Here is a 24274-nt window from a genome sequence, read left to right as displayed (position 1 = left end):
GTAGTATAAAGATTTTAATGTGTATAAAGACTATTAGGAGAGAAAGACATTAATTAGTCCCATGTCCTAGTGATGGCCTTAAAGGCTAGTTTTGAAAACATTCTTCTTTTAATAGAGTCATAGATTTACAGATTTGAAAGGGAGCTGTGTCCATTCAGTCCAATTTGAAAGATATATCCACTATGTGACATGCTGAAGTTGTCATTTAGTCCAGAAATATATGACCCACAACACTTCCAAATGACTAATTCAGAGAACAGACAGTCCATACATGCATGCATATATGTATGTAATTAGCTTTTGGTCAGCAATTGAAGTAAAATTGGGAAATATTAAGCAAAACAATTAAAACTAAAATGAAACAGATAATTTTAAAATCCAAGTCAATATGGAACCTACAGAGATCTTTATGTATGATTAGGAGCTTTCATTTCTGTTTGACTTTGACATCTCTGATCCAACTGTTTGAAGATCTCTACTGTTTGAGGATTTCCAAGGGAGTACTTCACCAAAAAAACTGAAATCCTTCAAAAAACTTAGGGTTCACCTGTGCTTGTTTACAAAATTATGTTTAGTTCAGGAAAATATAAAAAACCAGGAGCTGTTCCAGGGTATGAGAACAGACTGAAGGCTGAAAGGGAATGTTAATGAAATGTATAAAATCATGATAAAAATTAATTTATGTTATAACTCCTAACCAAATCCTGGCAGAGTAGAAATTAGTTGCTATTCAGGTAAGTGAGAAGAAATTCAAAGAATTTATTGGTTTATATATAACTAATAAAGAATTAATTATCTCTAAGAGATTATTTGACCAGCCTTCTTTCTAATTTTAGGCTTGAAGATGGTGAGGCATGAGGCCTAGAGAGTTTGGAATAACTTCCAGCTCACACAGCTAATAAATCAGTAGAGCTAACATTCAAACCAGTACCACAGACTTCAATTCAGTATTGTGGTACTGACCGAAATATAAGTAATTTTGAAAAGTTCTAGATACATTTCACCATTGGCCTCTCTTCTAAGGGAAAATAGGCTCTTTGGGTCATGTTCCTAACTTTGTAAGATGTTAGAAAGACCAAACATGTCTACTTGTAAAATGTTACTTTTGTGTACTATCAAGAGAGAAAATGTTAGGATTAGATGGATGTTCTGAACCTATTTCTGTAATATATACAGTTGGTGTTTTTAATTGTATAATATTTAATGTTAAAGCAATAGTGATTATTTAAAATTTTTAATCTTTTAAATTGTTAAGGCTTTTTACATTTTTGTTTTCTAGAAACAGTAGCAACCCCCCCCCCCTTAAAATATATATATTTTTTCTCTCAAATATATTCACACATATCCTCCTTCCCCTGTGTAAAAAGCCATCCCTTGCGGTAAAGGGAAAAAAAAAAGATTTAGCAAAGCTAAACCAAGTCTGAAAATGTGTGTACTGGTTTTATACCCGTACTCCTCAACTTCTGCCAAAAAAAGGAAAGGACCTGTATTTTCTCATTTCTTTAGATCTAAGCTTGGTTATTATATTAATTACACAGCGCTCACACTTTTTTCTTTCCATTTACATTAGTGTCATGCATGTTGTTTTTCCAGGTTCTATTTGTTTCACTTTGCTACAGTTTTACTTGTTTTCTCACAGACTTCTCTATTTGTTCATTTTCATAATTTCTTATGGCAACATAATATCCCTTTAAAGTAATTTTAATAGCCATTCTCTAATCATTAGGCTTTTACTTTGTTTCTATGTATTCTTTTTTGTAACTGAGAAGCAAAATAAAATGTCAGTTAATATGTCTGAGACTACATTTGTAGTCTACTCTTCTCTACCAAAAAGACTATACATAGACATATACACACACACACAAATACTAATTAAATGCTGACCAAAAGCTGATTAAATACATGTATGCATGCATGTATGTATTGTCTGTTCTCTGAATTAGTCAATGCTTCTATCCTAAGTTGGGATTTGTCATTGTATCATAGCATATGTTTTTTTTTATTAAAGCTTTTATTTTCAAAACATATGCATAGATAATTTTCATCATTCACCCCCTCAAAACCCTGTGTTCCAAATTTTTTCCTTCTTCTGCCCATTCCCTCCCCTAGATGTCAAGCAATCCAGTATATTTTAAACATGTGCAATTATTCTATAAATATTTCCACAATTATGCTGCACAAGAAAAATCAGATCAGAAAGGAAAAAAATGAGAAAGAAAACAAAATGCTGGTAAACAACAACAAAAAGTGAAAATACTATTTTGGATTCCACATTCAATTCCTATAGTCTTCTTTGGGTACAGATGTCTCTCATCACAAGATCATTGGAATTGGTCTGAATCATCTCATTGTTGAAAAGAGGCACACCCATCAGAATTGATCATCATATAATCTTGCTGTTGCATACACATATCTTTTTTTTTTTTAATAAGATTTATTATTTTTCAAAATTCATTTGAAACTAAATGCAAAATAAGAAAATAAAAAAAGATGGAAAAGGAAAATTTAAAAAGCGAAACAAAGCATTATCATGTGCCCAGCAGAACATCAGAGAGGATTCAAAATATGCAACAATAAATTTCCATTTCAAGAAAGCATGTATAATAATAATAATAGAGATTATATATTTGTGACAGTCCATCTTTTCTTGGCCTGTCTCTCAGTCCATAGTTAAGCATAGATACACACAACATACATACACATATACAGTTACACATATAGACATGCATCTAAAACAATATTAATATAACTGACATCTAATGTCGATTCTTATTGACTGAATCTTTTAAGTTTGACTTTGTCTGAAGTCAGTGATTACTGGCCCTACTTTTTTTTTCTAATGAATTCTACTCCTCATCCTTATAGTATTTCTGTATATTTATTTCCTAGCAAATTCTATTGCTACTGTAATTCTAATCTTTATTCTTTTCCCATTAATCTACATCCCTTGTCCCATTGCCATAAATCTACACAATTTCTGTATCCCACTTTAATATGTTGATTCCCTCTTTATTTTTTTTTAAAGATTTTGAAAGTGCTGTACCCATCATAGGTGTGTGTGTGTGTGTGTTTCCGTTTCCTATGTAGCTCACATTCCTGATGTAAGTTTTTTAGCATTCCCATTCCTCCTCCTCCCTTAAACTCTGCCTAGTCTTCCTTTGCACCTCATTCATATAGCATAATGACTATTTTTACCTTTTCATAGACAGTTTTGTTTTTTAGAGTCACATCATACTCAGCTCTGCTCCAATCAATCTTTCTTTTGAGTTACCCAATTACTGATATGTTTTCATGTAATAAATAAACAATTTGTCCTTTTTGAGTCCCTTGAAATTAGTCTTTGATGTTGGCTTTTATATATTAAATTTTCTGTTTAAGTTAAGGTTTGGTTGAGTCCTGAAGATCTACAAGTTTGTTAAACATCAACTTTTTTGCTCAATATTATGATTAGTTTTGCTGCACATGATATTTTTGGCTGCAGCCCAAGTTCTTTTGATTGTTGGTTATTTCTTACATTATTGTGTCAAGGTTTTTTTTTTTTTTTGGTCATAACTTTAAGCTATATTCCAATTATTATATATGTCTCCTTTTCTAGTTTGTTAACTTCTTTTCCCCATAATCTTTTTTTTCTCAATCTATTTCGTTTGTGGTATAGTACAATGACATCTAGAATTTCCTTAATATTTTTAGTGTGATTTAATTTTTTTAACTTTTAATATTTTTCTCCTTAGTTTCTTAAAAGGAGATATGTTCATTGTCCATAATGAATTAGAAGATGGATGGATGTGGGTTACAAATTTAAGAACTGATGAGCAAGGCCTTATTGTTGAAGATCTAGTAGAAGAAGTGGTAAGTGGTTTTCTTTTAATTTATAAAGAGTTCCAAGTAATTTACTAGCTGTGTTGATTGAATACTTTTTGATGAGAAAGTTTGATATTTGTTTTACTGAAGGGTGGAGATTTTTAAACTAATATTCATATATAATGAAGGTTATGATGTTAAACTATTAAAGTATATGGCAGGATTTTGTTTATATGGAAACACCAAATCTACCTCATAATTTTGAAATGTTTACATATATTTACTGCTCCCGCTTCAGATTCCTGTCCTTAGAATTTTACATGTTCTTTTTTTCTAATTGTTAAAATTTTACCATTTAAAATGTCACCTTCATTTGTGTATTACATGGCACATCAACTTCATTTTTGTCCATGTGATAATTAGTTATAAGCATGGAAAATGTCTTATTACAATAGTGCAAATTATCATTTTAAATAGAACATCCAAATCTTAAGTCTCTCTAAGGCTATTTACTGTATAATTCTCCATTCTCAGTGAGAATTAAAGTCACTTTACCTCTTTGGGCTTCCCTAGATATGTCAAGGTGAAGTCATCTTGTTTTTTCCTAGCTTCAAAATTCTACATGTACATGTAATGTAAAAAAATTGTTTTATTACTAAAACATGCTAAATGATTAAAACACATCATAACAAGTTTTCAGAATACATCTTTTCCAGCAACTTCCAATATAATAAAATAATACCTTGGGACTTCTCTGAGCTTAGAAATATGAAAGTTACCAGACTATGGCATGAATATGATTGTGTACTAGATTGCGTTCTAATGACCACTTCAAAAAAAGAGGTCATATAAGACATTTTTATCTTTTATCTAATTATCTACCTGATGAAGTAATTATCTGGGGATGAAGGAAAGCCTTTTGGTTTTATTTCTCAGCCCAAAGAAAAAAAATATCTTGGGGTTGATAACAGATTTGAACCTGTATAAAATGGTTAATATACATGACTTTGAATTAACAATTTTTGTAACAAAAAGAATTCTAAAGATTGAAAATCCTTTGCTTAGTTTTCTGAATAAGTTATGTTTTGCTTGTTTGACAATAGAAATTTTAAAATATGCTGCAAATTATTATGTAATGTCTTTGTTTAAAATGACATAAAAACCTTTGTTAGTCCTTATAATAATGTTTTTTTTCCCCCCTTCATTCTCTTGTTAAGTTAATAAGTAGGAAAATTGAAAGAGAATAAACAGCAAATAGCACCATTTATCTAATTAGAATTTGTTTCATTTAGAAAATTAATTCTTGGCACTTAATTTACTCATAGAAGATAAATGCTAAAATTTTCTTTACTTTTCTTTAGCATTTTATTTTATTTTAGTATTTAATTTTTCTTTAGTTACATGGGGGAACAATTTTTAACATTTGTTTTTAAAATTTTGAATTTCATATGCCTCCTTCTCTCCTTCTCCCCTTCATTGAGAAGGAAGGAAATTTCATAGTGATTATACATGTGTAGTCAGTCATGCAAAACATTTCCATATTAGTCATGTTGTAACAGAAAACTGAGACCCCCCAAGAAAAATAAAATAGTATGTTTTGATCATTATTCATACCATATCAGTTTTTTTCTCTGGGGATGAATAACATTTTTCACCCCACATTGCTCAGAGTTGCCCTGGATCATTGTCTTACTGAGAATAAAAGCTAAAATTTTCTAGAAAGAAAGTATCATATTAAGACAAATGTACTTGGGGCAGCTAGGTGGCGCAATGGATAGAGCACCAGCCCTGAATTCAGGAGGACCTGAGTTCAAATTTGGTCTCAGACACTTAATACTTCCTAGCTGTGTGACCCTGGGCAAGTCACTTAACCCCAGCCAGGGGGGTGGGGGGTGGGGGGTGGAGACAAATGTACTTCTCTCCTGGTGTACATAAACAGATAAGAAGTGTTGATTGTTTTAATTTGATTTTTAATAAAACTTCAAAATAGATTAGTAATTCATCATAAAAAATGTAAAATATTAATATCTTCCTTTTAATCAGGGTCGAGAAGAAGATCCACATGAAGGCAAAATGTAAGTTAGTGTTAACATTTCATTTTTAAACTCCCCAAGCCATTAGGCTGTTTGTTTAAAATTTATAGCAATTTGAATGTTGACTAAACTAAATTTTATCTTTTTACTAGTGGAGAGTTTAAATTAATACTGTAATTAAGGACCTATTGTTAAAGAGATCTTGAAAGATCATTTGATGCAAGGAAATGAATATCTAATATGCTTATGATAAACTGTTTAAAAATACCTCTGAGGAGATTTGTGTTTTCTTAAAATCATTAATTGATATGTGTTTATATAGTTTTTTAAAAAATTAAACCACTAATCAAATCAATTTTTCACAAACAATAAATTTATTACAAATCATTCTTCTAAACTTCCTTAAATCCTTATCCTAAAAAAAAAAAAAAAAAAAAAAAAAAACCCACAAATTTCTTTACTTAAAAATATAGAAGAAAAAAATGTTTTGTGCTTTACCTCCTCTTACAACTTTTTTAGAGTTGTTTTTCTGCTGTCTAGAGAATATTCCATCCTGTTTTCTTTTCTCTTGGAAAATATTTTATTCTTTGTTTAAAAAAAAACCATAGGTACAAAAATCATTCTGTTTTATATCAAATATGTTATGAGTAGATTATTCTGTCATCTCCTTCCATTCAAATCTTCCTTTCTAATAATGGGAGGGGGGGGACTATTTCAGCAAAATGAACTAAAATTTTGACTTATGTCAGATAACATATTTAGTTTACCTGTGTTTTCCTACTTTTGCAGTGAATGAAAAGGGAAGTGTTATTTTCTGATCTTTTTTGAGTGAAAGTTTGATCATTTCAATTAAAGTGCTCAGTTGTTGGTTTTTTGGGTATTTTTCCTGCTTATATTGTGTTCATTTTCTTTGCATCCATTCATTAAAGGGAGGGAAGGAATAAGTGTTTATCAAATGTCTTATGTTCAAGGACTGTGCTAAGTACTTTAAAAATACTTGATGATTTAAGAATTTCCAGATTTCTTATAATACAGTAATAGACCAATGTATTCATGTGCCAAAGTTGAACTATTTCCCAATTAATGTGTACCTATTTATTGTTTTTTCTTATCACAGAAAGTGATTATGTAAATATTTGGATGTTTGTATGACTTGCTTGCTTTGACCTACTTGAAGTCAGCTGGATTCTTTGGGTCAGAGAATAGGGACAGTGTTACCTTTTTTTATTTTTTTTTTTTTTAAAGCATGATTCCAAATTTTTTTTTTTTTTTAATGTAGTGAGAATTGATCTCACCAATTCATATTTTCACTAACAATTTTCTAGTATACCTTATTTCCTACAACTTTTTCGTTTGCTTTTTTACTTTTTACCAGTTTTATTGGGTATGTAATGAAATCTGAGTCATTTTCATTTGCATTTCTCTTGGTGATTTGGCATAATCTTTTTATATGGTTGGTTCTTAATAGTTTGATTCTAGTTTACATTTTTGACCACTTGTCCATTTGGGGGTGGTTCTTGATCCTCTATATCTCTTGATTCCTCATTCCTCAATGGAATTGATTCCATTTATCAGAGATATTTGATGAACTAATTTTTTTCGACTCAGGAGTTCTTAGTTGGCATTGTTTTTTTTTGTTGTTGTTGTTCATGTGATATGACCTTTCTAATCTTATTCAATTAATTTATTTAATCTTTTGAATATAGCATTCACTTCTATCTTTTGTTTGAAAAAGAATTTCTCCCCTGCCATAATTGTAAAATATACTTCTATTTCTTTTCTTTTAAGGTTTTTTTTTAATGACATTTTTCCTTTTAGCAAGATTTTTCTTAAAACTATCTTCAAAGATGTTTTCTTTGAATTCTCTGAAACTTGATATTAATTTTATTATCTTGTTATCTATGGGGAAATATTCACTTATTTGTTAATTGTCTTAATATTTTTCTTTATCTCTTAAAAAACTTTTCAACCTCCGTCCTCAACTGGGGGAGAAGTAAGAGAAAAAGGGGGAAGGTGGCAATCCAGCTTCTTTTTCAAGTATAGAATATGTAATTGTCCTTGTTTTTCTTTCATAGGTCCTCTCTGCCTTTTTCCTTTCTGCAATTCTCATTATTCAATTGTTTTATAGGTCATGCCTTTCTCTTTCAGTGTCTTATTTTGTTTCAGGGGATCATCCTTTTTGTAAGACTTTGGGCATAAGCAGATAAAATTCAAAGTTTGACCTTTCCATTGTTTGTTTTTCTATTATGAATTCTTACATTTGGAATATGAAGACAATGAGCTATTAAATAATTCTGACTTAAACCTGCTTAGATTTTCTTTTTTGTGGCAGATATATTTGCCTATACCTGACCTATTATTTATTATGGTGATAAATGTTTCCATCACCTGATCTAGAGAAACTCTAAGCAGATTTGTGTGAAACATCTCTCTGTCCACAAGGCAATATATGTTAACCCTTTTCCCTAGCTATTCAACAAGATTCATAGTCTAATCCTTTCTGTTATGTCTTTAAATATTAATCTGTACTACTCCTTTATGTGAGCTCTTTAGTCTCGACAAATTTTTCTACTCTTTGTTCTTGGGACAACACATATTCATTGACTTTTGTACCTTTGCTGAAGCCATTGGTCACTCCTTCTGCAGAATAGGCCTGATCTTCGCCTCTCTATTTATCCAAGTTGTAACTTTGACTATTTCAGATGGTTCTGTGAAAATATTTTTGTTTAGTTCCCAGTAATGTTTTTAAAATTTGTGTCATTCTGTCAGAGGAGTTTGAAGAGAACTATAAGTGTCAGGAAACCAATGGAAGAGAGATTAGGAAGAAGGTGAGTTTTCAACAGTGCCGTATTTAAAGAAGGCAAAGAGGATACAAATTCTTGGCTGTTATAAATATTATTTATAGGTGATATTCAGGTGATATATTAATCACCTTGAAAACATTTTTTGGTGGAGTGATAAATAAGAAAAGTCAGATTCCCTTGAGGGTTAGTTCATAATGGATAGTAAAATGGAGTAATTTAGTACATGCTATTATTTATATACTTTAGGTCTGTGGCAGTTTTGAGGAAGAAAAAAGTGACTAGTAGTTTTATCAACTTCTGGAGATTCCTTGGGGCATAAGTGATAGTACCAAAAACTGATGACTGAAGCATCTCTTTTCTCTGCTGCTAATTGAAGGCAAGAAAAGAGAAGGTAGATATTGTATGTGAGTCAGCTACTTAAACTTAAATAAGAAAAAGCTTACTTAAGAAAAGACTATTTTAGAAAAGTTTTAAGAGAAACCTTGTTAAAGTAAAAGATACCATCATATAAAATCTTGGAAGAAAACAAGTAAAAGTATATTTGACAACCATGACTAGAGAAAAATCCTTTCTAAATAATGGATAGGCACATATGCAAAGAATAAAAGTTAATTTAAAAGATTTGGATTTCTGGAACATACTTAAAATAGATAATAATTGTCTTTTGGTAGGGGATGGGAATGGAGTGCAAATTTCCCCTTTTAGGGAGGGAGAAAATTTCTTGAGACTGTTTGCCAAACTAGGTACCATAAATAGCCATGATTCTCTATGAGCATAAATACTCTTATAATCTTCTCAGAGAATAGGAAAAATAGAGATGCCCAAGTACTAATAATGAGAGAGGAAGAGAATCCAAGAAAGAAGTTAAATAAAAGTGTATACTCCAAGTGTTTATACACAAGTGACTGAAAAGAAAAATAAATTAGGGCTCTGATAACAAGAAAGTAAATTGATCTAATAGGTAAAATTGGGTATATGATGGGTAAGACTATGTTATTAGAATCTAACTCTCTGAAAGGTTATGGTTTTATTCAAGGGAACAGGAAAGGGAAAGGAGGATGAGTATGCAATGGAATAAAGATAAATTAAAAAGACATTCATGTAAGAAATTTCACGGACCTAGAGAGGGCTTTTAAGTAAAATATTTTTGTAAAACATAATTGGGAGCAGAAACAGATGTTATTTTGTCAGTGACCTCTACTCCAAACCACTTACATAGAAAAGGGCATCGATAAAGATTTGGAAAATAGCTCATAAGCCTAGCATGATCTAAGAATAACAACATATTTCGTTTTTATGATATTCAGGAATTCTCCCTCTTATACAGTGAACAATTTCTTGATTTGTCTTAATAATTTTATCCTTTAAAAAATTTCATATTTCAAAGGATAATGTTGTCAATAGTGTTATTCTGCATTAGATTCTCATGAAGAAGAAAGTTAATGAAAACTTTGAAAGGGAAGTGATCGTTTTTCATTAGAATCTTAGAAGACCCTGCATAGCCTGAAATTCAGAGAGCTCTTCTTGCATGACAGAATTAGTAGTTTTCAAAGAAAAAGTTTAAGATCCCTTAAACTCAGGCCCTATGCAAAAATATTTTCTATTTATTTGATTTTGTTTTTTTAAAAGCTTACATTGGTTAAAAGTTTTTTAAGTTATGCTAGTTAAAAAACGATACTCAAATAGGATGAAGGACCACTAGGAATGAACAATGGCAAGACAATAGACATAGAGGCTGTTTAAGATAAATGTAGTTTTAATGGCTTGGTACAGATGGTACAAAAATGTATTCCAAGGTATTGAAAACTAGAAATTTGATTGCTAAGCTATTGTCGTCATTAGTTGAGAGATTTGTTACAAGGAAGGTCTTTTCCCTTCACTAGCAGCTCCCCTATGACTTCTTGCCCCTTCAAAAAATTCAAGTGATTTTTAGGTTGTGCTGAGAGATGTACTTTTCAAAATGAGTGAAATTGTAGACTTTTCACATGTAAAATATTATGGTAAGTTCTGGAATCCATATTTTAGGAAGAAGCTAAAGAGCATTTAGAAGATATATTAGAAGTATGAGGAGCCTTCAACTCTTACAATATAAGATTTGGCTAAGGAAGATTTAAATTAAGGGAATAAAAAATTTAGGACAATTAAAGACAATAACTTTTCAGTACTAAAAGGATTATCATATAGAAGAGGAATTTAGAATAAACTTGTTCTACTTCCTGCAGGGGTAACCCAGGAGTGGTAAGTGGAGGTTTAATAGGCAAATTTAGGTTTGATAAAAGGAAAACAGTTTTGATAAATAAAGTTTATTGAAAGTGGAATGTATTTTCTCAAATAACAGTTGAGTTCTTTCCTACTTAGAAGTTTTGGAACAAAAACTGAATGATGACCCTATTTTAGAGAGGATTTTTCACATACAAGTTGAACTTATCTTTATTTCTATGATTTTGTTCTATTTAGGATAGGAATTGCTGAGTGTGCTTAGGAGTTGGGGAAACAAATTATTTTTCTAAATAAAGAAGTAAAAATTTAAAAAGTGTAAGTCAGGTATAATTGATGGAGTACAATTCACAAAGGTTATAGTAGTATCTAAAGAATGTTTGTGCTTGGAAAGAAGGAATGGCCACTTATTTTTTCTCAGTCAGGAGGTGGAGTAATTTTTTTTTTTCTTATATTGTCATCTTGATCCTATTGTATAAATCCCACTCATTTTTCAAATTTTCCTATTTCTGTGCTGATTTCTTCTTAGTTTTTACTTTTATAATACATTCTGCTTTGTCATTTGACTAACAGAAATCTCCATTTGACATTCTAAAATCTTTTTATCTGGTTTCTTCAGAATTCAAGTCTTTAACTTGTACGAAAAGAGATCTTGAGAAGAAATTTGTGATAGCTGTGAAAGATGTAATAGAACAGTAAAGAGAAATCAAGAAATTGATGAAAATTTTATTGTTGCCAGAAAAAATTAGTTAACTCAGTAAATGTAATACCATGCTTTTTCTCTAGTGTTCAATAAGAGGAGGCAGATAGGGCAAGTTACCAAGAATTGGAGTATTGCAATATCAAACAGCTCCGTGCATTCAGGGATTTAAAGGTTTGTTTAAGGGACTGATAATTTGGATAATTAGAAGTGAATCCAAAATAAATTTCTTACAGAGAATAGGAAATATTGAGCAGCCTTCCTTATTCTCTACTAATATGTAGGTTTGAAGGAAAAACATTAAACATTTTCTTTCTACCTACCTTTTGTTGTTACTGATTTCTTTTACAAACATTATGTTATTTCACACTATATTTTTATTGTTTTCATTTTTCTTATCATTTTGCCCCAGGATTCACAGACACATATTTAATAGTGTTAGTGACTTCTTAGTCCTATTATTTTCCCTTTTCACCTTTTAAAAATATGTTAATAACACCTTGTGTCATTCTGGTCACTTCACCATTTTCTTGACTGATTCTTATGTCACTGAGTCATTCATTTCCATTTGTTCAGTTCTGATTTTTAGTGAATTACTTCATTTATTATTTTTTTTTTACTTCTTTTTGTATATTTGTCCAATTGAATTTTTAAATGAGTTATTTTGTTCTGTGGAATTTTTTTCCACTTCCCAAATTCTGTTTTTTAAGGGGTTATTTTGTTTTCCATTTCACAAATTCTGTTTTTCTGGGAGTTGTTTTTCTATTTTATCAAATCTGTCTTTTAATGAGTTTATGCCTTTTCCAAACCCTCTTGCAAAGTTTTCATTTCCTTTCTCCATTTTTCTTCTAGCTCTTTTTTAAGAGCCTTTTTAATTCCTTCTAGGAGAACCTTGTGTGATGGGGACCAGGTTATATCACCTTTTGGGGCTTCATCTAGAGACACGATGTGTTTTAGTCTTCTCAGAGTTTGTAATCTGTTGTTCTCTTTCACCATAAAAACTGTGTATGGTCAGAGTTCTTTCTGCTTTTTTTTACTCATTTTTTAAAAAATAAGGTCTACTTTAGGTCAGAGTAAGTTTTCCAAGCTTCTACAAACAGTAGGGCTGCAGTGAGCTGCTGTAAGTAAGTGCTGACTTACTTCCAGTGCTGGGTGGGCATGACCATGTCCCGTGAGATTCTGGCCTTTTGGGCTTCACTACCCTTTTGTGTTTGTGTTGGATGTTTAATAATCTACCGGCTTGCAACCAGCAGAGTAGCCAACCCTGCTGTAGATTCCTTTTCATAGATTCTCTGCCCCGCCCCACCCTACAGAGTCTGCCCTGTCTCCCTGCCCCTTGTTTGTGTTGAAACAGACCTTTTCTGGCAATCTTTGAAATTATCTTCTGCTGGTAATTTGTTGCACTCCCAATATTTGTGAATCCTGCCAGTCCAGAACTAATTCAGAGGCTGGATTTGCTAATTAGTCTGAGGGTTTATAGGAGAAGTCAAAAAGAAACATGTGTCCTCTCTGCCATCTTGGCTCTGCCCTGGGAAGACCATTTCACCATTTTCTGTATGCTTATACTGCTAAAGATTTATTCACACAATTATCAAAAACCTTAAATACTTTATTCAGGAGGCTATTACAAATGTAACCTGGGCTTTTTTCTGGACTGCTAAAGTGGTTTTTGTTATGTAGCAAACAAAAATCTCCTTTTTTAGAATTTCTTTTTCACTGTCATCTTAATCTGTTTATTTTGATCTCTTAAACTTGTCATCTCTATATATTTTAAAATTTCCTATTTCTGCATTGATTTCTTCTTAGCTCTTGTGTTTTATTTACATTCTACCGTCTCTGTCATTTTAGTTGAAATCTCCACTTGACACTTCATCAGAGATTTCAAGTTTTTAACCTTTTGTACCAAAGAGAATCAGTTGGATGAAATGATGTCCTTAATAGCTATTATCTTAAGCTGAGAAAAATTTAGACAATTTTTCAAATGAGAGATAATAGTTCTACTGTATGCTCTTTCTGCAGCATTTATTGTATTCAGTTCTGGATACAAAAATTTAGGAAAGAATAATAGACAACTGGAAGCATGATCTGCCTAATAAGATGACTGGGGAGAATGCTTTGCGAATATATGTTGAATTAGTTTATGGGCACTAAGGATGTACCATGCTAAATGTTAGTGTTACAAAGAAAAATAAAAATTAAAAAACAAGCCAGATCCTGCTTATATGTAAGAAACTTGCATGGTATTTATAAGAGGTGTGAAGAAGTGGGGTAAAAATGCCCTTAGAAGCAAAGGAATTAATATGTGCACGCACATGCTTGTGTGTAAATATTGGAAATATAGAAAGATGCCAAGTTATGAACAATTTTGGATGCCAAATAGTGAAATTTATATTTGGTTTTATAACTATTAAGGAACAAATAGAATTTATTGAGTAGGGAATATGAAATGGTAAGACATGCTTTAGGAAAAAAGTGTTTTCTATTGAATGCCAATGGAAGAAATCGGATTGAAAGGAGAGGGAATAGTGAAACCAAGAGAATTGACTTTTTCATTGTGTTTAGTTTAAAAGGGGAGAAAAATATTCAGCATGAAAACTAATGGGGAAGAATAGAAGTCAGTGAGGATTTTTATTATGAATAGGGGAGCCAAGTACATTTGTAAGCAGCTAGAAAAGAAATCATTCTATATAGGGAGATAGTGAAGATGACAAAGATAGGGATGTTCCTGTGAACAGTTTACTGGAGAATGTTGAAGAGGGTGGGCTCCAGCATTCATAGGGAGTAGATGAGGAGTGGCCTTGTTAAGGAGGATTGTTTCTTTATCAGAGATTTGAGGGAAGACATGGTGCTTGATTTCAGAGAGATTAAGAGAAGAGTTTAAAAGAACTCTGAATCATCTCAATTTTTTGACTGAATTATGATGTGATGTACTCAGCTTAGAGGATATAAGGAAGAGACACCACAAGAGGCTTGATAAAGAAAGAATAGTTGCTCTCTTTGAGTGGAGACAGAATTATTTGGGAAGGAATGAAAGAATTAAGAATTGCTTTTGCAATGAGGACCTGCTTGAGATTATTTGAGTTTTAAGAGAACGTAAAATCAAGATCAATGAAAAGGCTACTGCAGCAATCAAAGTAAAAAGTAATGAGGGCCTAAAGTAGGGTTGTAGCCATAAATAGAAAGAAAATTAATGCAAAACATGTTGAGACTGAATCTATAAGCTACTACACCTGATTATATACTTGGAGTAAAACTGAGAAAAATTAAGGAGTCACTGAAGATTCTACACTTCATTTTGGAGTACAGCCAATTTTTACAGTTTCATTATTACCACAAGTAAAGCAAGTGAAGGAAATGGATGATGAGAACAAATCAAGGTTAGAATTGGACAAGGTGGTAATCAGAAGAAATGGGGGACAAAGGATTGGAGAGAAGAAAATATTGCTGAAATTTTAATTTTGTTTAGCCTGAAGAAGAGAATCCTTGTGCACTTAGATGTCTTCAAGGATATGCTAAAAAGGATTAGATTTGTATTACATTTGACCCTATAGAACAAAACTATGAGCAGCAATTACATAATTCTTATAGGAGAGACCTTTGGTTAGGAATTAGGAGGGAACTACATTTACTTGATAAATTTGTGCCTTAGCTAAACCAGAAACTAAATTCAAAATCTTCTTTCTCCCCATCCACAATATAATGCCCTGTCAGTCCAATTTCCAGACCTTAAGACACAACTGAAATTGCTTCTGCAAAGTTGCCTGTGTTCTCTTAGTGACATTAGCCCAGTGGCTTTTTTCTCAGTTTGACCTTTTGTAGCTTTTGACACTTTTCTTTTACAATGCAGTTGGGGTTAAGTGATTTACCCAGGGTCATATAACTAGGAAGTGTTGAATGTTTGAGGTTGCATTTGAACTCAGGATCTCCTGACTTCAGGGCCTTCAGGGGTAGTCTTCATTTACTGCTCCATCTAGCAACCCCTCCTTTTGACACTTTGCAACCCTTCCTAGATTCTGTCTTTGCTTACATGAGAGTTATCACTCCCGCTTCAGGTTTCTGATTCTTTAGTCTAATTGTTTCATCATATCTGATCCTAATCTCTCTCAGGGGACTTAGGTCTTACAAGACATCACCCTTGCTTAAGATATGTGATAGAGCTTTCTAGAACAGCATGTTTAAAATACAGTTAACTGATTCACATTCTCTCCATGTCAGATTTATTCCTATACCATCAAACTTGTCATTTTTCTAGATTGTCATTATCGTTTGGCCACCCAGGTTTACAATCTTAGCACTCTTTTGTTTTGACTCCTTATTAATTCTTCTCAATTTTACTTTGGAATATAAACTGTTTATCACATCTTGAGTCAGTCTTCACAACATCCATCTTTTCTCTACTCCTGCTTATTAACCTGTATCAGGCACTCATCATTTTTTATTTGGATTCTTGGAATAACATGTTTGTCTTTCCTTCATCTTCCACACAGCAGTCATCATGTTCCTAAATCATAGGTCCAATGATATCACTCCCAATCAAGAATATTCAGTGATTAAAAAGGTGGGGGAGGAAGGAGAAGACAGAAAACAAAATACCTCCTTATTGACTTTGGCAGGAAATTAAAATTTTTTAGCTTGGCATTTTAATTTCTTCACATTATGACTCCAGCTTACTTTTCCAAACTTAGTTCACATTACTCTTCTTCATATATGTGTAACACCTGCAGTTAATTTGCATGCTTATTGTTTAGAGCACTTGGAATTCTATTTCCTACTTCTGTGCATAGGTTTTCCCTAAGCTTAGAATCTACTCTTTCTTCACCTTTGCCTTTTAGGTCCTTAGCTTCCTTTGAGGTTTATATCAGATATCATCTCTTGTACTTTTCCTGATACTCTTAGTTACTAGTGTTCTTTTCTACTGTCCCAAGTTGTCTTCCCCCCATCCCCACTTCCCATCTCCCATTGATCTATTTACATATTATATCTCTTTGAGATTAGATATGCTTTGCATTTTTGTCTTTATTTTCTCTGTGCTTAGCATGGTGTCTTGCTCATAGTAGAAATACTATAGGTGCATTACACTAAATCATATATAAAATAGTGAGTGATGACTTTAAGGTTCTAAACCTCAGTTTTTAGTAGACCCAGTCAGCATGGTTTCATTATTTCTAAAAATAATGGCATTTTAATTAGGAATAAAGAAGGTAGATAGTGGGGGCAAACCAAGATAGGATTTATTGAATTAAGTTGAAATTACAGAGAATCAGATTTTGGCTTGTTCTGAAGAAAACTTTTGAACTTCAAATGTGTCCTCATTTTTTAGGAACTCTACAGACCAGGGAGTAGGGTGGGTGGAGGCAGGGGATAGGAATGGGGGTTGTTCAAGCTGCTCAGCTACTTCTGTTGTGGATGTTACAGAAGACATTCTAGGGTTTCTCTACTAGGTAACTTCTACAAGTTAACTTTTTTCCCAGTTCTTTATGTTTTCTTTGAATGACTCAGTAAATTAATTTTTAGCTTTTGTCCATCCATATTAAAATAACAAAGATATACTTTTGAATTTTCTCTTTATTTCATTTTTAAGATGGTTCCATGGGAAGATTTCCAAACAAGAAGCTTATGCTTTATTGATGACAGGTATATATATTCTTACTGTTAATGTGTACTTTAAAAACCTTTGAATTAACTTAGTTCTATGTCTTTTAGATATGTTTTTATTAGTCTTTTAATTTATACACAATTTGTTACTTGACAATGGATAAGAATTGGACCTAGGTAACAGATGCTGTTCAGCTGAGTAGTTACTGGCAAGTTGGATAATCAGCTAGAGTTAATTCCTTATTTATAAAAACGAAATTGATAATTTATAATACTCTTTTTCAAAAGCTTCTTGTGTGAAGAAAATGCTTTGCATACTTTAATGCATTATACAAAAAATGAATTATCTGCTAAGTTTATTAGGAGTAAGAAATTGCTCTTCATTTTAAAAACTTGATTTTTGGAGAATGAAACTCTTAAGAAGGGTAAAGAAAAGAGTTCCATTGAAATTTTAAAGAGTTTTTTGTTTTGTTTTTGTTTAAAACTTAACACATTTCTTTCCAAAAATGTGTGGCAAATATGTGTTTGTATATGTTAACTTTTTACCACCTTGTTCTGAGACATCACAGGAATTAGTTACAATTAAAGTAGCTTAATTAATTGGGACTTTTTTGCAAATGTATTGAATTTTAATTTCTCCAAGAAATTCTAGAAGTTGATGAACTTTTATATTTTTCCTTTTGTTCATCACTAAATGTATAAATCTAAATTACTTGATTAGCAAATGCATTTTCTATAGAAATAGTACATTTCACTTTGCTTGAGCTCATGGAGTACTTTGTGGATTTTTTCTGATAGCATCATGCTCATCATTTCTTATAGAATAATGATATTCCTTCATAATCTCATAGCACAATTTATTCAGCCATTTTTCCAGTTGATGGGCATTCCCTCAATTTCTATTTTTGTCCTGAGGAAAAAAACTGTTAGCAATTTATGCCTAGTAGTGATATTGTTAGGTCAAAGGATATGCATGATTTTATAACCTTTATAGCCATATCTTTTGATCATTTATGAATGGGGGAATGGATCTTAATTATTTTTGTAATTTTGATTGAGTTTTCTTTCCATTTGAGAAATGAGGCCTTCACCAGAGAAACTTGCTTCAAAATTCTTTTTATAATTATCATTACTAACTGTATTTCTCCCATTTATTCTGTTCTTTTCATTCACTCTGTTTCTCCTCAAAAGTGTTTTGCTTCTTAACAGCCCCTTCTCCAGTGTTCCCTTTTTTCTGTCCCTTTCCTGCAGGGTAAGATAGATTTCTATACCCATATTGTGTGTTATTTCCTTTTTGAGCCATTTTTATTGAGATTGAAATTCCTTCATTCCTCCTCTCCTCCATTGTAAAGGTTTTTTAATTGCCTCTTTTATAGCAGAAAATTGACACCATTTAGCTGTTGACATTTTTTACACTCACTAGGCAAAATCTTTTAAATGTACTTAAATAGTACTTAAGTACAGAATTAAGAAAGGTGTCATGTCAAAGAAAAAGAATTGGACTTGAAAATCAGAAAATATCCAAAGGAAAAACCTAGGTAAAAAGTTGTTTAGAAAATTCTCAGGAAAAGAAATGAGTGAGAGTAGGGGTGTATGTGTATGCAAATATATCTATATACCTGTATATCTTATTACTTGTGCATATAAATTGCAGTCAATTTATGGGAAGTTTTAGGATGACTATGAGTGTATAAAAATAATTGTTAATTTTTTGTATTTTCACAGTAGGTCAGGTTTGCAGTTACCTTGTGCGGCCCTCTGATAATACTCCTGGCGACTATTCACTTTATTTTCGGACCAGTGAAAATATTCAGCGTTTTAAAATATGTCCAACACCCAACAATCAGTTTATGATGGGAGGCCGATATTATAATAGGTGAGTTTTTTTTAAAATGTGAATTTTTATCTGCCTTTGGCAAGTATATTTTTATTGTATTTATATTGTATGTATATTGTGTGTGTGTGTGTGTGTGTGTGTATATATATATATATTGCATTTGAGCTCTGAGAATTAAAAAAAAAGTCACATTGCCTTTAAATATTGGCATTTATAATATACTCAAACTGTCTTGATGGTAATAAACTTAATTTGTAGGAATCTGAAGATTTAATCTCTGTAACCTTTTCTTTATACTTGTTTTTTTTTTTTTTTTTAAGTAATAAAATGATAAATTAGAATGAGCTTTAGGTAAAGCATGCATAAATTTTTTTTTTTTTTAGGCAGTTTGATTTTTTTTTTTTTTTTTTTTTTTTTCTCTAGAAAAAAGTTTGGTTAAACTTGCCTCAGATGCCAAGAAAGAGGAAAGAAAGAGCTGGTGGGGGTGGGGAAGATAATAGATTTAAAAATATAATTGGATTAGTTTTTTGGGATTACTAATTTGCAAGTTCTGTAAACTACAAAGAAATTGCAGATCAAATTTCTAACTATAAGTCCTTTGCTTAGAGCAGAACTTTTAAGTTGAAACTGCTACCCCACTAGATTAATTTAGAAAAATAATTAATAAAAGAAAATCTAACAAGGCACCAGCCTACATCCCCTTTGGTGAATGTTGTTGAGATCAAATTGATAAGCAGCTTCCTATTTGGAAGTGTATATTTATTGAACTATTTGGTTTCTATATATCCTAAAGTATAACGTTTTACAAAGGTAGAATTTTTTCCTAAATACTAGAAACATTTTTTGGTGGTATTTATTACAATAAAAAGCACTATTGAACAACAAGGGGAAAATATTTGATTTAAATTTCTTCTGAATTTGTCTTTTGCATATAGTTTAGCAATTAAATCTTCAATGTGAAATAATTTCCTTAAAAGTGTACTAATTAGTTGCTTAAACTATGTCCCTAATAGTTATGTTTTCAGACTTCATTATAATATGAAATAGTGAGCATAAGAGGGTTTTTAATTTTTTTTAAGAAATCCAAATTTATTTAACTTGAATATGTAGATAGAATTCTTTGTGGAAAAAATATAATTTCTTAACATTTTTATTAAAAGCAATTATATGTTGGGGGATATGAGTTTATATTGTCAATTTTGTATTGTTTCTGAGTTAGGCATTGTTTAGAAGTTGATGTAATACTTATACTTATAACTTTATCTTTTCTGTTAAAGTAAAAATAAAACTATCCTTGCTTGTTGTTTAGGTGAAGAAAGAAATAACAGTACCTACATCTCCAAGTCACTATGTCTATTATTTAACTACTTTCTTTTATGATGGAATTTATGATAGTTCTGAATAGCTTTGTAGCTTGAATTTAGGGGGCAATAGAAATGAGTAGTCACTTATCAAATGATCAAAATGAAAGTCACTGTAGGTTTTTACAAGAAAAGAGAGGTGATTTTTGACAAGATTCAAAGGAGTTTATTTTTGAACTGGGAAATTTGGATGATCATCAACCAAACACTCATTTTAAAACATGAAGTAATCAGCATTTAAAATTTTTTTTCCTTAGAAAAATATCATTCAGAGCCCTTAAGAATATTCAGATAGATTTTTTACACTCAGGTAATGGGCTCTTTGTAATAGTCCTTTATTACCACTTTCCCTTTTTTCTTGTGTCAAATAATATTTAGAATTCAATTCATCTGGTCATCTTTTTCATGGAACTTCTTCGAATCATTTATTTTCCTTTGTGATGATTATTTTTTTACATTTAAAAAGTACAGAATTTCTAATGGAATTAAAATTTTCCATCTCCTGAATTGATTTTTTTATTAAGAATAGAGATAAAATAAAATCATCACTTTTAAGAACTTATTTTTATGAACTTTTTTTCTTAATGAATAAAGAAATTGTGGAATTTCAGATCAATCTTGAGGACAGCATAGCATGATGAAAAGAGCATTGAGATTAGAAAATCTAACTTCTGACATTCAATTTATTAATTTGTAAAATAGAAACAATACTATGCTACCTAAGGCACTGAATCACTTGTGGGGGAATATACTTTGCAATCTTTGAATGCATCATATAAACGTCAACTATTAAGCTATAAATGTAATGAAAACTAATTGCTTTGCTATGCATTGTATGTATGTATATGTAGAAACTAAATTAAAAATAAATTTCAAGTTTCATGTATTATTATCCTTTATAGTTTTTTATTCAGATTTTTTTTCTTCCAATGATAGATTATTTGTACTGTTGTAAATCAAATTATATGGTACTTTCATCAATATCTTTTTTTTGTTCTATTGAGAGTAGAATGGTGATATTTGTGAGAGAAATTTATAATTTTTCTTTGACTTTATTTTTGCCTCTCAGATATAGGTCCTACAGAATGCAATTACAGCCAAAATACATTTGATAATTAGAGAAATTGAGTGATGGTGAGAATAATTAATTTAACATAACATATTAATTGTTAAGTAAATGGAGTATATCTGTCAATTCTTCCATTCCAATGTTACAGAAAAAATTTAATAAAAGTTGAAGGCTTCTTCTAATCCTCTCTCCACGGTTTTATAATCTCAGCTAATGTCAACGTTTTTATTTAAAAATTTTGATTGTGGTGTTACTGACCAAAGGAATCTTGATTTAGAGAGTAACTTGACCAAGAGTTTTTTTTTTTTTTTTAATCCAGCATTACTACGAATATGCATTTCATTAATGTTTTCCAAGTTGTATGCTATGGAGATCTTGCTAATAATAATAACATAACTCCACTTAATAATACTTTTACAAATTAACACTTTTTTGGACATAATATAAACTGTCAGTTTTATAATTTTTATGTTCCTAGCATTGGTGACATCATTGAACATTATCGGAAAGAACAGATTGTTGAAGGCTACTATCTTAAGGATCCTGTTCCAATGCAGGTAAGGGTTTCATACCCCAGAGGCCCAAACAGTATTTTTGAGGATTTTTTAAAAAGTCTTTTAACTGATATACTTTATTATATATAATTCACAAAATTAAATCTGTGAAATTAACCAGAAAAAAATCAAAGTTGAACATAGAGAAAATTATAGGTTGCCTAAATAGCAACAAGTTTCTTAAAGATAAATTTAGCAAACTGAAACTTCTCTCTGTTTTCTGAGATTGGAGGAGCCATAAATTCCTAGAGATTTGTGGAGTTTACAGATTTTGTCATCCAGAGTAATTTTTTCTTGTCAGTCTATATAACTTATGTCAGCTATCTAGCTTATCATTTTCCCTTCATTTTTCCCTTCTTAAAGTTTCCTAAATGGGTTCTGGTTTAGACTTGCGATTTCACTGTTGTGGGGAACTCCTTGGTTTGAAGCTCTCTCTTCTGATACAGAATAGCAAATGATCCTTAGAATATTAGAGATTTGCCTATGGCAATTTTGCCTGTGATCCCAGTCAGTGGTAGGACTTGAGCCCCTGTCTTGGTGACTCCAAGTGTTAAGCTACTGCATTAAGATTTGGGATACCTTGCAAAATCACTAATAGTTGTTGAACTGAATTAATTTGTGTATTTTCTATATCAAGTTTTAATACCATCATAGCTATCTTCTGGTACTCTGAATCTACTCTTCACTTCTTATATCATCACTTGGTTATTTGAGGGAATGTTAACTAATTTCAATATTTATAATCTAGCAAAGCATGATTAGAAAGGCAAATCTCATGTGTGTCTATGTGTATGTACATATGTATAAATGTATTTCCTAACACGAATGCACCTTTTTAGTATAAAATGCTACCCTTCTTTTTTTCTTTTGAAAAAAATATATCTATCTAAACGATGGTACAATCATGAGTTTTATAATGAATTTTATACTTTCCAAATACCTGAGGTCAAATTTGCCGTCTTAAATTAAAAACAGACTTTCCTTTATTTGTTACCTAAACTTTGTTATGTATAGATATTTGAAGTCATGATTTTAAGTGTTATGTCTTCAATTGGATTTCTGTGTGTGTGTGTGTGTGTGTGTCTGTCTGTCTGTCTATCTAGACAATCTATTCTTTTCTCTAGGCTTCTATTTACTTTCTTTGGTATCTATGGTGGAATATATACATGGGGATTTTTTACCCCATTCTTTTCAATTTAAATTTTTCTTGATTATTATATTTGCCAGATAGCTAGAAAATTTCTTTCCAGACTTTGTTAGATGTGCTCTATATTTGGCTAATCTGTCATTCTGTAAGCTGTAATCCCCCTTTTTAGACATTACCTTCCTAGCCTTAGTTTTTTACTTTTCATTTCACTTGAGAAGTCAACAGTAACTGTTCCCTTGTAACAGGACAGCTAGGTGATGTAGCAGATAGTGTGCTAGGCCTGAAGTCTGGTAGGCCTGAGTTTACATTTGGCCTAGCTTGTACAAAGACAATTTGGCCTATACATACACCTACTCTTACCAAATTTCTGTGTTACCACTTGATCTACTTAACCTTTTCTTATCTTTTTAGTCATCTTATTTGATAATATGTATTCAAGGGATATAACAGATAGCATTACTAGCACTTGGCAACTGATTGACTTTAGAAGATAAAGGAGAAAGCTTCAAGAATGACCTCACAATTATAAGCCTTGTATGACTAGACAGGTGATAATTCCTCTAACAGAAATAGGGAAGTTCAGAGGATGGATAAGAAAAGATGATGAGCTCTATTGTGAACATTTAAGAGTCTTAGGATGTCCACATAGAGATGTTCATTAGGCTTGGCAATTAACTACTAGAATTTGAAACAAAAAAGACTAGTTTTATACATTTAAGAATCATATGCAGAGATCCCACACCACCACCCTGGCATTTTGGGGAATTGTTGACTCCTTTTCCTGCCCTATGGCTTTTCTCACTGCTACACTAGGGACAGAGGCCTCTGAATTATAAGGTGCACAGAAATTTACAACTAGAGATCAAGCAGCATTAAGAAAACAGGGAAAACAGCTGGAATTACAAATTAAGAAAATGACAGCTAAGGAAACAAAACTAGAACTTTTGTTCTGAGTTCAAAAATCACTTCTATATCTACATAAAATAAAGAAATGCACTCCCATATGAAGATGGCTGGAGCCTGATCAACTGCTGCAAAAACAATGCAAGTAGTTAACAGGAAGATAGATCTACAAAAGACATTACAAACAATACAGAATTTCCAGAAGGAAAAAGTGAAAATGGAAATAACTGAAGGGATGATCCACTAGTGATAC

At 31.4% G+C, this 24274-nt stretch overlaps 1 protein-coding gene across 2 annotated transcripts in view; it reads left to right on the top strand.

The window, feature by feature from the left end:
* RASA1 (RAS p21 protein activator 1) overlaps window positions 1-24274 on the top strand; it is a 102781-nt gene that overhangs the window by 34803 nt on the left and 43704 nt on the right. For both annotated transcript variants that reach the window (XM_074282137.1, XM_074282136.1), the window contains exons 5-9: window positions 3732-3849; window positions 5845-5876; window positions 17137-17189; window positions 18876-19026; window positions 21896-21974. In XM_074282137.1, coding sequence (XP_074138238.1) covers window positions 3732-3849; window positions 5845-5876; window positions 17137-17189; window positions 18876-19026; window positions 21896-21974 — 433 coding nt within the window. The remainder of the gene's footprint in view (window positions 1-3731; window positions 3850-5844; window positions 5877-17136; window positions 17190-18875; window positions 19027-21895; window positions 21975-24274) is intronic.

This window comes from Sminthopsis crassicaudata, chromosome 1 (genome assembly GCF_048593235.1).
Source record: "Sminthopsis crassicaudata isolate SCR6 chromosome 1, ASM4859323v1, whole genome shotgun sequence".
NCBI classification, from domain to species: Eukaryota; Metazoa; Chordata; class Mammalia; order Dasyuromorphia; family Dasyuridae; genus Sminthopsis; species Sminthopsis crassicaudata.
This window is presented reverse-complemented; position numbering and strand designations above follow the sequence as displayed.